Source organism: Lichenostomus cassidix, chromosome 22 (genome assembly GCF_008360975.1).
Source record: "Lichenostomus cassidix isolate B80296 chromosome 22, HeHo_3.0, whole genome shotgun sequence".
NCBI classification, from domain to species: domain Eukaryota; kingdom Metazoa; phylum Chordata; class Aves; order Passeriformes; family Meliphagidae; genus Lichenostomus; species Lichenostomus cassidix.
In genome coordinates, this window is record NC_139502.1 from 1,444,121 (window position 1) to 1,457,882 (window position 13,762).

The following is a 13,762-nucleotide window of genomic DNA, read 5'->3' on the forward strand; positions in this document are numbered from 1 at the left end:
GGGCCGGGAGGGGGTGTCCCGCTTGTGCCGCTTGTGGCATGACCGGGACATTCCTTCCCGGCCCCAAAAATGGGATGGAGGAGGTGCGTGGGAATGCTGGTACCCACTCAGGACCCCCGCGGGAATGGGGGTGCAAAGCCCGAGGTGGGGGGTACGTCTTGCTTTTCATGTATTGAACACCCCTGTTGGAGGGACAAAGCTTTTCTGGGTTGGTCACGTTGGGGAGCACCCCAAAAACCTCATTGTCCCCCAAATTTCTGCGTGGAGGTTGCCCATGCATGAACCCCCCCACCGGTGGGGGTGCCGGCTGGCTGTGGGGCTATAGAGAACCCCGAGGTGGTGGTTGCACAGCAGAAAACTCGCGAGGGTGTTAAACGACGGGCTGAACGACCCCCCAAAAATTTCCCCCCCAGCGCTGCGCCCCGTGCCCAGCGCGGAGAGCCGGGCACTGCCCGCCACAAAGATGGCGCCGCCGCCGTCACCCAGCGTTGGGCAATGCCAACCACAAAGATGGCGGTTCGCTGGCAAGCCCGCCGCGCCCTCAGCAAACATGGCGGCGAGAGCGTCGCTCCGTGACGGGCGCGCCGTGCATCACGCATGCGCAGTGCGGGCGGCGAGCCCGTGGCTGCCCGGGCAGGGTAAGGGGTGGCGTGGCGGGGGGGGAGGGAGGATTTTTGGGGGGCCGAGGGGGTCCTGGGGGGTGCGAGGAGGGGGGTGAGACCTCTGTGGAGCGAGGGGTGAGTGGGTCCTGTTTGGGGGCGTGTGGGGAGTGAGAGTGGTGGGGAGAGGGGTGAGAATGGGCAAAGAGGGGATAAGGGGGGTGGGAGCCCTGGGGAGGGGGCGCAGGGGGTCCTGGTGGTCCTGAGGCCCATGAGGAGGGGGCTGCGAGTGGATCCTGCGGGGTGCGAGTGGGTAATGGGGGTCTGAACCCCTGGGGAGTGGGGGCAAGGGGGTCCTGGGGGAAACGGTGGGGATTGAGACCCCTGGGGAGGGGAGAGCAGGGGGATCGTGGGGTCTGAGACCCCTGGGGCGGACGGGACAAGTGGGTCCTGTTTGGGGGTGCATGGGGTGTAAGAAAGCTGGGGAGGGGGGCGCAATGGATCCTGGGGGGTTTATTATTGAGGTGGGTGTGTGACTGAGCGCTGTTCGGGGGTGCAGGACCCCCCTGAGCCCCATGGATGTCCCCGACTGTGTCCCCTCCCCACAGGATGGCCGAGGGGGGCTCTGGCAGCTCCGGCTCCCCGGGCAGCCTCCGGCCAGGGCTCCCGGGGTCCCGGGGGGTGCTGGGCAGACGCCCCGCAGCTCCCCCCCTCAGCCCGGGCCGCCTGCCCTCCATCCGCTCCCGAGACCTCACCCTGGGGGGCGTCAAAAAGGTGAGGCCCCCCTCCCCGAATTGGGGTCACCCAATGTCCTGTCCCTTTGGGATGCTGGGCTGGGGGTGATGAGGGACCCCAGGGGGGATTTTGAGAGTGATTTTGTCCTTCTGTTTTTGTTGACAGAAAACCTTTACCCCCAACATCATCAGCAGGAAGATCAAGGAGGAGTGAGTGGCCTTGGGATTGTTTCCAGAGGGGGCAGGAGTGGATTTGCTGGTGGGAGGGGTCCCCTTGGGTAAAAAAGGGGGCACAGGGATGATTTGGGAGCATCTATCCAAAGATAGACAGCAGGAGCTAGGCCTAGATGTTTGGAGAAGGGAGGAGTGAGAGGGAATCCCATTGATCCATAGAAATATCCCAAATGTCCATAGAAATGCCTCAAACACCCATATAAATATCTCAGACAGCTCTGGGTGATGTCCAGAGGTCCCTTCTGAAAAAAATATGTCCTGGGAGGGGGTTTGGGCAGGGCTGGGGGGTGATGTGCCACCTCCCTGCCCCGCAGGCCCCGAGAGGATGTGTCAGTCAAGAAGGAGAAGAAGGAGCGGGAGCGGCAGCGGGATGGACACGGCCGGGGCCGCGGCCGGCCAGAGGTCATCCAGTCCCACTCCATCTTCGAGCAGGGCCCTGCTGAAATGATGAAGAAGAAAGGTAATGGGAGCTTCCCTCTGCTTTTTGGGGTGTTCCCACCGGCTGAGGGTGACCCAGGGCTGCTCCTCTGTCACCCAGCAGGCTCCTGGGACAAGACGGTGGACATGTCCGACTTCGGCCCTTCCCACATCATCAACATCAAGAAGGAGAAGCGGGAGACGGACGAGGAGACGAAGCAGATCCTGCGGATGCTGCAGAAGGATGATGTCAGTGGGCACTGGGTGGAGGTGGCTTTGGTGCCACCGGGGCAGTGCTGAGCGTCCCCTGTGTCACCCAGGCGGTGCTGAGTGTCCCCCTGCTGTCCCCACAGTTCCTGGATGACCCGGGGCTGAAGAACGACATCCGGAACAAGCCGGTGCAGCTGCCCCTGGCCCACTCAGGGTGGCTCTTCAAGGAGGAGGCGGCAGAGCAGGAGGACACCGAGCCATGGCTGCCTGGATCCAAGGAGGAGAAGATGGAGCTGGACCCACCAGCCGTGAAAGGTGAGCTGGGATGGATTGGGGACACAACAGGGACAGGCTGGGGGTGTTCCCCTTTTCCCCATACTCACCCACCACCTCTGCAGTGAAGGAAGAGCCGTGTGAGGAGGATCCTAAGCCAGCACAGCCCAAGGGTCCTCCCGGATTCCCGCGGGATGTGTCAGCAGCCGAGCTGCTGCAGCAGCTGAGCCTGGCGGCCGAGGAGGAGCTGGTGTTCCTGCAGCTCCCTGACACCCTGCCCGGGCAGCCCCCCACCCACGACACCAAACCCATCAAATCCGAGCTGCACAACGAGGACGGGCAGGTGGTGGTGGTGAAGCAGGAGAAGAGCCAGGTAGGGGCTTGGTGGGGATGTCCCCTCATCCTGTGGTGCAATGTCCCTCCATCACATGGTGTCATTATCCCCTGCATCCTGTGCTGTCATTATCCCCCACATCCCATGATGTCTCCCCCTCATCCCATGGTGTCATCTTCCCCAGTCCTGTGGTGACTTCCCTCCTATCCCACGGTGTGATCCCCTATTCCCCAGTGTCCCCCCATCCCGCAGTGTGATCCCAATCCCACATTGTGTTCCCAATCCCACACTGTGATCCCAATCCCTCTGTGCCCACGGCAGGAGGCGAAGCAGGCGGAGAACACCTGCACCCTGGCAGACCTCCCCGAGGGGCAGGTGGGGAAGCTGCTCATCCGAAAGTCAGGAAAGGTGCAGCTGGTGCTGGGCAAGGTGACCCTGGATGTGACCATGGGCACCCCCTGCTCCTTCCTACAGGTATGGGGGGACGTGGGGACCCAGTTTTGGGGGGTGCACCCCAAGATAACCCCTCTGTGGGAGTCATGCTGACTCTTCCCTGTGACAACGGTGGGGAAGGGTCCTGCTGGTCCCCTCTGGGGACATCTCCAGGCTCAGCTCCCCACAGCAGGAACCCCTCTCCCAGGGATTCCCATGGGATTGGGGTGCTCACGGGTGTTTCCCCCTGTGGAACAGGAGCTGGTGTCCGTGGGCATCGGGGACAACCGGACAGGCGAGATGATAGTGCTGGGCCACGTGAGGCACAAGCTGGTCTGCTCCCCGGATTTCGAGGCTCTCCTGGAGCACCGGCACCGGTAGCCAAGGGGGTCCGCTGGCCCCTAGGGACAGACCTTCAGCCCCTCCAGATGTGCCTTTGGGATGTGGGGAGGGGGCTCGTGCAGGTGTGGGCACAGAGCCACCTCCAACCTCCTGCCAGTCCCACGGGGGGTCCGGCTGTGTCCCCCAAACTGGCTGCTTCCCCCCAGTGCCAAACGGGGATCTCTGGATGTGTGGGACCGTGGCCTGTCCCCCAGCTCTGGGGACATGCTGGTGGGAGCAGGACACACGTCTGGGGGGAGAAACCTGGAATAAAACCTCTTTTCCCCCTGTGCGAGGCTGCTCTGTCTTGTTCTGTCACCTCTGCTGTGCCCCACCTCGCTGGCCATGGGGTCCCTGGGCATGGCTGCAGTGGGCAGGGGGCAATGCTCTCCTGCCATTTCCCCGCCGAATTCCATCTCAATCCTCTCCTGCCCGTCCCATATTACCCCCTTCCCATCCCGTCCCGTTTTACCCTCCCGATTCCACATTATCCCGCTCGCCGCATCCCTTCTCGCCCCACCATTGCAGCTTCCCTTCCTCCCGGCATGCCCTAGGCCTAATCTGCATAACCACGCCCCTCGTTATCTATGACCACGCCCCTTCCCGGCTCCCGCCCTTCCCGCGCTTTCTGCCCTCAGCGGCCACACCCCTCCGCCAGGGGGCGCCGCGGCGCGGGAGTGCCCTCAGCGCCGCCCAATCAGCGCCGCGTCCGCTCGTGGGCGTGGCCGCGCGTGCGCTCAGCGCTGCGGCGGCGGCGTGGCCGCGGCTCCCGGCGCGCCTCGACGGGGCGGGCATGGACTCGCTGCGGCCCTTCCGCCCGCCCGGGCCCCGGCCCGGCCCCGGCCCCGGCCCCGCCGTCCCCATGGCGCGGGGGCTCCGCGGGCTCGCGGGCTTTGCCCCTCGCCTGCCCTCGCCCGGCCCCGCCGAGCCCCGAGCGGTGTCGTCGCCGTTGCCCGCGCTGTTCCGCGGGCTGGGCCTGGGCGAGCGGCCGCGGGAGAAGCCCCTCGGTAGGTAGCGGTGGTGAGGAGGGTGGAGGGGCCAGGCGAGCTCCATCCATCCCCCGGCTGACGGCGGCCGTGCTCCCGCAGGCCGGGGCGGCGCTGGCGATGGGAAGGCTCAGTCCGGCCCGGTGAAGCAGCAGGAGGACAAGGGCACAGCGCTGCCGGCGCTCCCCACGCGTGGGCAGTGAGTCCCTCACACCCCTGAGCCCTCAGTGCCCGCCCTCCCCTGTCCCCCTCCATCTTCCCCGTCCCTCCTGTGCCCTGATATCTTCTGCCCCCATTCCTTACCCTTTCAATCCCCTCTGTTCCCCCATGCTCCCTTCCCCATATATCCACCCTATTCCTGATTTCCTTTGTCCCTCCTGTCCCTCATCCCCCAAATTGGGTGTTTTGAGCCCCTCAGGCTGCTGTGGGGCAGCAGGAGGGGGTCTGCCTGCAGAGCAGGGGAATTTCGGGGGATGCTGTTGGGGGTCACTGCTGGGGATTTCCCCCCCCGGCGTGTGCCAGGGCTCACCCCATTCCCCCCTGGGGACACAGGATCCTGTGGATGGGCAAAGGGGACACACTGCCCACCCAGCCTGGAAGAGCCGCCGCTGCGCCCACCCTGTGCCCACCCAGCCCCCAGCCCTGCCTGCTGCCCACGCCCGCCCTGGAGACCCCCTTGGCTGCTGCCAGGCCGTAAGTGGTGACCCCAAGCCCGCCTTTTGGGGTCCAGGTGCTGCTGGGTCACTGCTGACCCCCTGTCCCTTGCAGGACACAGGGAGCAAAGCCAGCGGTGAAGGGAGCCACCGTCCCCGTGGGGCTGAACTTTGTAAAGATCCACTGCCAGAACGAAGCTGTCTACCAGTACCACGTTACCTTCAGGTGATAATGGGGGGTCAGGGTCCCCCACAGCCCCTCGAGGTGGGGGTGTCCCCAGGCAGAGCCCTTCGTGTCCCCCTTGCCATCCCAGGTGCTGTAAGATGGAGCAGCCATAGCACAACAAAGAGCTCTGGGTTTTTCAGGGGGGATTTTTGGGGGGGTGAGCAGGGTCTGGGGGATGGCAGAGAAGGGGGACAAGCCCCTGTGTGCCCCCAGCCCCGAGGTGGAGTGCAAGAGTGCCCGCCTGGCCATGTTGATGGAGCAGCGTGCTGTAACCGGGGACGTGATGGCTTTTGATGGCTCCATCCTCTTCCTGCCCACCCAGATCCCCAAGGTAAGGGGTGGGGGGGGTCTCACCCAATCTGGGGGTACAGGGGTACCCTGTTTTGGGTGGGAGAATCCCCTCTGGCCCTGCCAAAGGTCAGCCTGAAGGCTCAGAGGAAGAGCGACAGTGAGGAGATTTCCATCAACATCCAGCTGACCAGGACCCTGGAGCCCAGCTCAGATCTCTGCATCCCCTTCTACAGTGTGATTTTCCGCAGGTGAGAGACCAGAGAGACCCTCCCTGAGCTCCTAGGAGGAGAGCCCTTTTCTCCTTCATCCTGCCAATCCTCATCCAGTCCTGCTTTTCCTGCTCTTCCTTCCTTAGGGTGATGAAAATCCTAAACCTGAGCCTGGTTGGGAGACATTTCTTTGAGCCTGCCCAGGCCATCACCCTACAGAAATACAGGTGGGTGCTGGCACCTTCCTTCCCACAGCATCATCCCCGTTTCCCTGGCAACCTGGAAATGGGGAAGTTTTCCCAGGTCAGCCTAACTTTGGAGCGGCTGTTTTGAGAAGTTGGGAGCTGGCAGAGCGCTTGGGAATAAATCCCTGAGTGTTGGGTGCTCCTTGGTTAACCTAGACCTCTTTCCCTCTGCATGCAGCCTCCATATCTGGCCGGGATATGCCATCAGCATCCGGAAGAAGGACGATGGGCTGTTCCTCATGGTGGATGCCATGCACAAGATCATCCGCAGCGAATCCGTGCTGAGCCTGATGTGAGAAAAGCAGGAAAAACCCCGAAGGCTTTGAGGATCCTGCAAAAGGTGCTTTATTTTAGGGCCAGCACAAGCATGGAGCACTCCACGAGCCTCTCCTTTTTCCCCAGGCAAACAATCCACTCGCAGAGCCAGAGGACATTCCAGGATGAGTGCACCAAGCAGCTGGTGGGGAGCGTGGTCATAACTCGCTACAACAACCGCACCTACCGCGTGGATGACATCGACTGGTTCAAGACCCCCAAGGACACTTTCACCCTGGCCAGCGGCCAGGAGATCTCCTTTGTGGATTACTACAGGTGAGGAGCTGCTGGATCATCCTGTGGGAAGGGGAAGGGCCCCCTGCCTGGTGTTGATCTGAGTGGGGGAGCAGGGAGGTTTCGCTGCCCACAGCAGGGCGTTGGGACTGGGTGTTCTACAAGATCCCTTCCAAACCGAAATTCCAGGGTTGTGTGGTGATGCTGTTTTTCCAGCAAGACCCACGGGATCACCATCAGGGAGCTGGAGCAGCCGCTGCTCGTCCACAGGCCCAGGGAAAAACAAACACCGGAGGGGAAGGTGAGCCAAGCACGGAGATCCATAGGGAGAGCAGGGATTCCCAGCCCCTGGAATGCTGACAGTGCCTGACCCTCCCTGCAGCGCCAGCTGGAGACAGTGCTGCTCGTTCCAGAGCTCACCTTCCTCACTGGCCTCTCCGACCTCCGCAAGAACAGCCGGATGCTGAAGGTCAGACCCTGCTCCATGCCCTGATCCCAGATTCCCCGAGCGTTTTGGGGGGAGCCACAAGCCCTCCCTCACCTCTGGCTGTTCCCCGTGCAGGAGGTGATGTGGGAGATGATCCAGAGCCCCCAGCAGCACTACCAGCGCCTCACCAACCTCCTGCGCCGCATCCGGGACACGCCGGACGCCTGCCGGGAGCTGGAGCGCTGGGGGCTGTGCCTGGACACCGACATCTACACGGTAAGGCCTGCGGGGCTCCCGGCCTTCCCCCCAGGGATGGAAGCAGTGGAGGCAGCTCCAGAGATTCCCGCTCTGCCCAGACCCAGGGTCACGTCCTGCCCATGGAGCGGATCAACCTGCGGCACCGCTCCTTCCTTCCCGCCGAGGACCTGAGCTGGCACCGGGAGGTGACGAAGGAAGTGCCCATCGCGGTGGTGAGCAGCAGCCTGCCGTCGGTTGGAAAGCTGGGATGGGTTTTCCTAAGCGCTGGCATTCCCGCTGAGCTGCTTCCAGCTCAAACCCTTCCCTTGTTTATGTTGGATTGGCGCTCCAGCCTGTTTTTCCGAAGGAGTTGGAGGTATGTGGCTGTGGTGTCTGCTTTCCCACCTCCTGCCGGGGTGGAGGGAGCTTTTCACATGCAGGAATTGGATCCAAATTTCTCTCAGATTCCCCTCTGTGCTCCAGGTTCTTCTTGGCCTGAATTCCCTCTCCCAAATTTCTCCTCTCCCAAACTCCCTGCTGTGCTCCAGGTTCCTCTCAGGCCAGTTTTCCTCCCAAATTTCTCCTCTCCCAAACTCCCTGCTGTGCTCCAGGTTCCTCTCAGGCCAGTTTTCCTCTCCCAGATTTCCCTCTGTGTTCCTTAGATTTCTCCTCTCCCAAATAGGAATGAGCTGCATGGATTGGGAACTGCCTGATTGTGCAGCAACACCCCCAAACCACAGCCTGTCCTCCCTTCTCTCCCAGATCTCCATAAATTCCTGGCTCCTGGTCTATCCCAAGCGGCTGCAGCACCTGGCGAAGGACCTGCTGGGGGCCATGAGGAGCAGCAGTGGAGCCATGGGAATGCAGGTGGGACAGCCCACGGTGCAGGAGCTGCGGGATGACAGGATCGAGACCTACGGCAAGACCATCCAAAGCTCTTTGGGAAGCCAGGTGAGGAGTGGGGACATCCCTGGGAGAGCACAGGGTGGGGTGGGAGCACCTGGAGGGGCTCAGCCTGGAGAAGAGGAGGGTTGGGGTAGCCTTTTTGCTCCCTAAAAATCCCTGATAGGAGGGTTGGGAACAAGGGACAGAACAAGCTGTGCCAGGGGCGGTTCAGTTTGGACATCAGGAGGAATTTCCTCATGGAAAGGGTTGTTAAATACAGGAATGGGCTGCCCAGGGAGGTTTGGAATCCCCATCCCTGGAGGTGTTCACAACCCATGAAGATGTGGCACTTGGGGACATTGGTTCTTGGTGGCCCCAAGTTTGACTCAGCGATCCTGGAGGGTTTTTCCACCCTGACCAATTCTGTGATTCCCTCAGGACAAGGTGCAGCTGCTCCTGTGCATCATCCCCGGCGGCCGGGACGACGTCTATGGGGCCATCAAGAAGCTCTGCTGCGTCCAGATCCCAGTGCCCTCCCAGGTGGGCTGGGAACCCCATTCCTGGGAAGCCATGGCTCTTCCCAGCCTCACTTTTCCCTGTGTTTTCCCTCTCCGTAGGTCATCAACGCCCAATCCCTCACGGGCCATCCCGGCAAGATCAGGAGCGTGGTGCAGAAACTTCTGCTGCAGATCAACTGCAAGCTGGGCGGGCAGCTCTGGGGGGTTGATATCCCACTGGTAAGGCAGGAAAACCCCGGGAAGAGGCCTGGGATGAGCTTGGAAGCTCTGGAGGGAGTGAATTATTGTGGGCACGGGTTGGATGAATCCACTGGAAAATCAGGGTTGGATTCTCCTGGGTGCATGTGAGTCCCTTGGACCTGGAGGGATGTGAGCCTGGAGGTGTCTGACTTACCCCTAAATCCCACTTGCTTTTCCCCACTCCAGAAGCAGCTGATGGTTGTGGGAATGGACATTATCCCTAAATCCCACCTCTTTTCCCCTCTCCAGAAGCAGCTGATGGTTGTGGGGATGGACATCCACCACAGCCGGAGCCAAGGGATGCGCTCTGTCATCGGCTTCGTGGCCAGCATGAACCAGTATGTGGCTTCCTGGGAAAGGGGGAAGGCATTTCCCTGCTCTGCCCTTGGGGTTTTCAGGGATATCCCACCCCAAAATCCCCCTCCTCAGCCCAGAAAGGGGGTGAGGATGCTGCTTTCCCCGACCTGCTGTGCTCAGCAAGGTCTCCCCCAGCGTGTTTGTGTCAGGAATCACTGGGGAAAGGGCTGGGAATGCTGATCCAGGGCCGGTTTGGGGTTGCACAAGACCTGGCTGGACTTTGCCTGGTGCCAGGGGCGAATTCCTGATGGTCATTCCCGTTCCATCCCCAGCATCCTCACCAAGTGGTACTCCAAGGTGGTGTTCCAGATGCCCCACCAGGAAATCGCCGACAGCCTCCGGCTCTGCCTCTCCCAAGCCCTCAAACGCTTCTACGAGGTGAGGCCAACCAAAACCACCCTCCTGGGGTTTAATATTCCCTCAGAACAAAGGGGAAAACCTCCCAAACTTCCAGGCTGAATACGTGCAGGGGAGCAAACCTCCCCAGCAGCCTTTGGACTGGATGTGGAGCTGCTGGGACAGCTCATCCTTATCTCGGGATTAGTTTGCTCAGAGGGAAGTGCCACGTTACAGCTCTGCTCCCAAAGGCTCTGTCCCTTGTCCCCAGCGTGAGAAAAGCCATCTGGGACAGGGCAGGAAAAATCCAAACTCTTGGGATTTGCCTGGAGGATTTGCCTCATCCCTGGAAGTGTTCTAGGCCAGGCTGGATGAGGCTTGGAGCAGCCTGGGATAGCGGAAGGTGTCCCTGGCCATGAAGGGACTGGAATGGGATGATTTTAAGGCCATTTCCCACCCAGACCAGTCTGGAATTCTGTAATGAATGCAAACACAGCCCTCCCCAAACCTGAGCTGCATTTTCGGGGTGACTCCATGCCAGTTAAATTCCCAGCTCCATCCCTGCACACCCAAACTTCTTCTGACCAGGGAGTATTTCCCATCTCCCTCAGCTAATCCTGTGCACATCAGGGAGCTCAAAATGAGTTAATTTTCTCATTTTCCCCCCAGCTGAACCACTTCCTGCCCATGAAGATCGTGGTGTACCGGGACGGGGTGTCTGACCCCCAGCTGGACACCGTGCTCAAGTACGAGGTGCCCCAGCTCCAGAAGAGCTTCAACACCTTCCAAAATTACCAGCCCAGCCTCGTGGTCGTGGTGGTGCAGAAGCAGATGAGCGCCAACTTCTACTGCCCTGCAGGAGAGGAGTTTGTGTCACCTCCCCTGGGCACTGTCATCGACCACGGTGTCACCAGCTCGGGCAGGTGAGTGGCAGGGAAAAGCTCTGGGAGTGATAAAAACATCCCCGGGGGGAAAAAATAACATGGGTGGGAAAAAAACAGTGAGAAAAGTGTCCCAGGGTGGGAAAAACCACCCTGGGGTGTAAAAAGTGATGTGGAAAAGCACCTCAGGGTGCAAGGAAAGGGTTGTAAAAATATTTTAAGGTGTTTTGTAATATATATATTTTTTTTACAAAATAAGCCGCTCTGGGGTGTAAAAAAAGGTGCAAAAAGATGGTTATAAAACCACTTCAGGGTGCAAAAAAAATGGTGGTAGAAACACCCCAGGGTACAAAAAAATCCTGGGGTGCAGAAATCCCCACCTTGGGGTGCAAAAAAATCCTTTTGGAATGCAAAAATAAAACCCTTGGGGTTCAAAACCATAATCTGGGGTGCAAAAAACCACCTCAGCCTGGGGTTCAAAACCTTTTGAGGTGTGAAAATGATTATGTTGAGGGGTGAAAACTGGCATTGGGGTTTGTTTTGCCCTTGCAGGCAGGATTTCTTCCTGCTGGCCCATCACTCCCGGCAGGGCTGCAGCGTCCCAACCCGCTATATCTGCGTGTGGAACACAGCCAACCTCAGCTCCGAGCACCTCCAGAGGTAAGGAGGTGCAGGACCCCAAAATCCTCCAGAGGAAAGGGGAGAGATCCTCAAAACCATCCAGGGGAAAGGCAGGAATCCCTGAATCCCTAGGATCCTACAGGCCCTCAAAAATATCCAGGGGAAGGGCAGGAATCCTTGAGTTCCCAACATCCTACAGCCTCCCAAAATCTTCCAGGGATTTCTGCAGCTCCCTGAGATTCAAGAGCCTCCCAATTCCCTGCAGGAATAAGGGTAGGGCTCCTGCAGCCCCCCAAAATCCTCCAGAGGGAAGGGGAGGAATCCCAAAACCCCTGAATATCCTACAGCCCAAAATCCTCCAGAGGGAAAGGCAGGAATCCCAAAACCCTGAATATCCTACAGCCCAAAAATCCTTCAGAGGGAAAGGCAGGAATCCCAAAACCCCTGAATATCCTACAGCCCCCAAAATCCTCCAGAGGGAAAGGCAGGAATCCCAAAACCCTGAATATCCTACAGCCCCCAAAATCCTCCAGAGGGAAGGGGAGGAATCCCAGAGCTCCCTGATATCTCACAGGAGGAAGAGCAGCTTTGTGTCAGGGTGGGGACCTAAATGACACCCCTAAATTTGGGGTTTTTGGGTAAATCAGGCCCTGGAGCAGTTTGGGGGCAGCAGGTCGCTGTGCAGGCACTGGGCTGAGCCTGCTGCTCATACTGGGTGAACTGGGAGGATCCCACAGCAGGGTCACCCCATTCCCAACCTTTGGAAGAAACCCACCTGGGAGGAGGGATCTGAACCCAGATCCATCCCCATTCCTGGGAATCCCTAATCCCAATTTCCCAAATTCTCCTCCCAATCCCAATTTTTCTTCAGGAAAATTTCAATTTTCAAAAAAATCCCAATTTTCCTCCAGGCTGACCTTCAAGCTGTGCCACCTGTACTGGAACTGGCCTGGCACTGTCCGTGTCCCTGCTCCCTGCAAATATGCCCACAAGTTGGCATTCCTGGTGGGACAGGTCCTGCACCACGAGCCCAGCGCCCACCTCAGCGAGCAGCTCTTCTTCCTTTAACCTGCCAGGACCTGGAAAACCGGGATTGCACCTGGAAAATTGGGATTGCAGCCAGAATTCTGCTCCCCACCTGCCGCTGTTTGCCTCCTGCCAGTGGGGATTCCTTCCTCAGTTCCCTGTTTTGGTGTTGATTTTAGTCCTTGTTTGTTGGTTTAGAGGATGCTGGGGGATTGCAGCAGCATCCCAGGGCTGTGGGGTTTTGGGAATTGTCTCCATGGGGATGAACCCAAAGGAATATCCTGCTGGTTTCCAGCTGTCCCAGTAAAGGGGTGAGTTAATGAGCCCCAAAAGTGCTGCTGTTCCCACAGCTCATCCCTGTGCAGGTGCTGGATGTAAATCCCAAAGATTTTGGGGGGTTTCTCCCCAGTTTCTTGCATTTCCATGGAGGTTTAAAGTGTTTTTTTTTTTCCTGGGATTTTTCGAGCTGCCGTTGAACAAACCAGCTCCAGTTTGGCCGGTTCTCCTGTCCTTGAGGAGTCACTGGTTTTCCAAGGAGAATTCTTTGTGGATTCAGGTCGTTACCCCAGGGAAAGGTTGGAGTTTTCACCTATTTCAGGTGCTTTTTTTTGCTCTTAGTCGAGAGAAGTTGGAATTCCCTCATTTTTTCTCTTCGCTGTAACCAGTTTTTTGGTTCGTTCCAATAAAATTGTTGCTGGCAGCTGCTCCCTCTTGGGACGGGGGGGTTCATCCCTCATTCCTGGGGGGTCTCAGGATGGAGCAGGGACACTGAGGGGGGGTCCCAGCAGTGCTGCCACCAGGTTGTCACCCTGTGCCCTGGGTTAATCATTTATCCCCGTTTATTTGCCAGTGCTGGCGGACTTTGGCAGCCGTGGCCCAGCCCGGGGTGGGATTTGGGAGCAAAGCTTGGCCTTGGGGGTGCTGGGCTGGGGGTTTTGGGGGTCCCTGGGGGTCTCCATTCTCTGCCTGACCCCCCCAGGAATTTTTCATATCCCAGCTCTGCCTTGTCCTTGTCCTTTCTGGCTCCTGGGTGCAGGGAGAGGAGGCAGGATGGCTCCTGACTGCCAGGATGGATCCCCCCCGAGCTTTTCCAGGGGGTCTCTGGGGCTGTGTCCCCTCGGGAAGGGGTTTTGGGGGGTCTGTGCTCCCCAGGGCTGCTGGGGGAGGTTCTTGGGGTGTGCTGTGCCCCCAAAGGGTGGTTGGGGAGGTCCAGGCGGTGCCCCCGGGAGGGTGTTGGGGGATCCCTGGGGTCCCTGTGGCTCTGGGGGTGAGTGAGTCGGGGGTCCCAGGGGGTCCTGGTGCCTCTGGGGGGTCCCTGGGAGAGATCTTGGTGCCCCCAGGGTGGGTGTTCAGTGGGTTCCATGGGGTCCCAATACCCCCGGCTGGGTTTTTGGGGTGTCCCGGTGCTCTCGGAGTGAATTTGGGGCTGTTTGGGGATCTCGGGGCGAGTTTGGGGGTCCC

At 59.6% G+C, this 13,762-nt stretch overlaps 2 protein-coding genes across 4 annotated transcripts; both read left to right on the top strand.

Moving 5' to 3' along the window:
* Nucleotides 1–53: 53 nt before the first annotated feature.
* POLR3D (RNA polymerase III subunit D) lies at nt 54–3,904 on the top strand. 2 transcript variants are annotated; one of them, XM_085080724.1, is made up of 9 exons: nt 54–638; nt 1,208–1,373; nt 1,500–1,543; nt 1,882–2,027; nt 2,109–2,233; nt 2,338–2,509; nt 2,593–2,840; nt 3,123–3,275; nt 3,492–3,904. In XM_085080724.1, the coding sequence occupies exons 1-9, from the start codon at nt 598–600 to the stop codon at nt 3,612–3,614; spliced, it is 1,218 nt and encodes a 405-aa protein (XP_084936850.1). In that variant the 5' UTR covers nt 54–597; the 3' UTR covers nt 3,615–3,904. The 2 variants fall into 2 exon arrangements, with proteins under 2 accessions (XP_084936850.1, XP_084936849.1); XM_085080723.1 differs by having other exon boundaries at nt 59–638; nt 2,106–2,233.
* Nucleotides 3,905–4,376: 472 nt separating this feature from the next.
* Nucleotides 4,377–13,001, top strand: PIWIL2 (piwi like RNA-mediated gene silencing 2). 2 transcript variants are annotated; one of them, XM_085080401.1, is made up of 21 exons: nt 4,377–4,621; nt 4,703–4,799; nt 5,153–5,293; nt 5,369–5,479; nt 5,693–5,810; nt 5,897–6,018; nt 6,126–6,206; nt 6,403–6,516; nt 6,627–6,815; nt 6,990–7,074; nt 7,156–7,242; nt 7,336–7,476; nt 7,557–7,670; nt 8,200–8,388; nt 8,761–8,862; nt 8,940–9,059; nt 9,267–9,418; nt 9,710–9,815; nt 10,443–10,696; nt 11,207–11,314; nt 12,187–13,001. In XM_085080401.1, the coding sequence occupies exons 1-21, from the start codon at nt 4,408–4,410 to the stop codon at nt 12,341–12,343; spliced, it is 2,802 nt and encodes a 933-aa protein (XP_084936527.1). In that variant the 5' UTR covers nt 4,377–4,407; the 3' UTR covers nt 12,344–13,001. The 2 variants fall into 2 exon arrangements, with proteins under 2 accessions (XP_084936527.1, XP_084936528.1); XM_085080402.1 differs by having other exon boundaries at nt 9,330–9,418.
* Nucleotides 13,002–13,762: the final 761 nt, after the last annotated feature.

What these genes read in the sequence shown, in the direction of transcription:
- POLR3D (XM_085080723.1), top strand. Translation starts at nt 598, where the DNA reads ATGCGCAGTGCGGGCGGCGAGCCCGTGGCTGCCCGGGCAGG. An exon ending in CCCTGGGGGGCGTCAAAAAG is followed by an intron (nt 1,374 to 1,499) that starts GTGAGGCCCCCC and finishes TTTTGTTGACAG; the next exon opens with AAAACCTTTACCCCCAACAT. An exon ending in GGATGCTGCAGAAGGATGAT is followed by an intron (nt 2,234 to 2,337) that starts GTCAGTGGGCAC and finishes CTGTCCCCACAG; the next exon opens with TTCCTGGATGACCCGGGGCT.
- PIWIL2 (XM_085080401.1), top strand. Translation starts at nt 4,408, where the DNA reads ATGGACTCGCTGCGGCCCTTCCGCCCGCCCGGGCCCCGGCCCGGCCCC. An exon ending in CCCTTGGCTGCTGCCAGGCC is followed by an intron (nt 5,294 to 5,368) that starts GTAAGTGGTGAC and finishes TGTCCCTTGCAG; the next exon opens with GACACAGGGAGCAAAGCCAG. An exon ending in TACAGTGTGATTTTCCGCAG is followed by an intron (nt 6,019 to 6,125) that starts GTGAGAGACCAG and finishes TTCCTTCCTTAG; the next exon opens with GGTGATGAAAATCCTAAACC.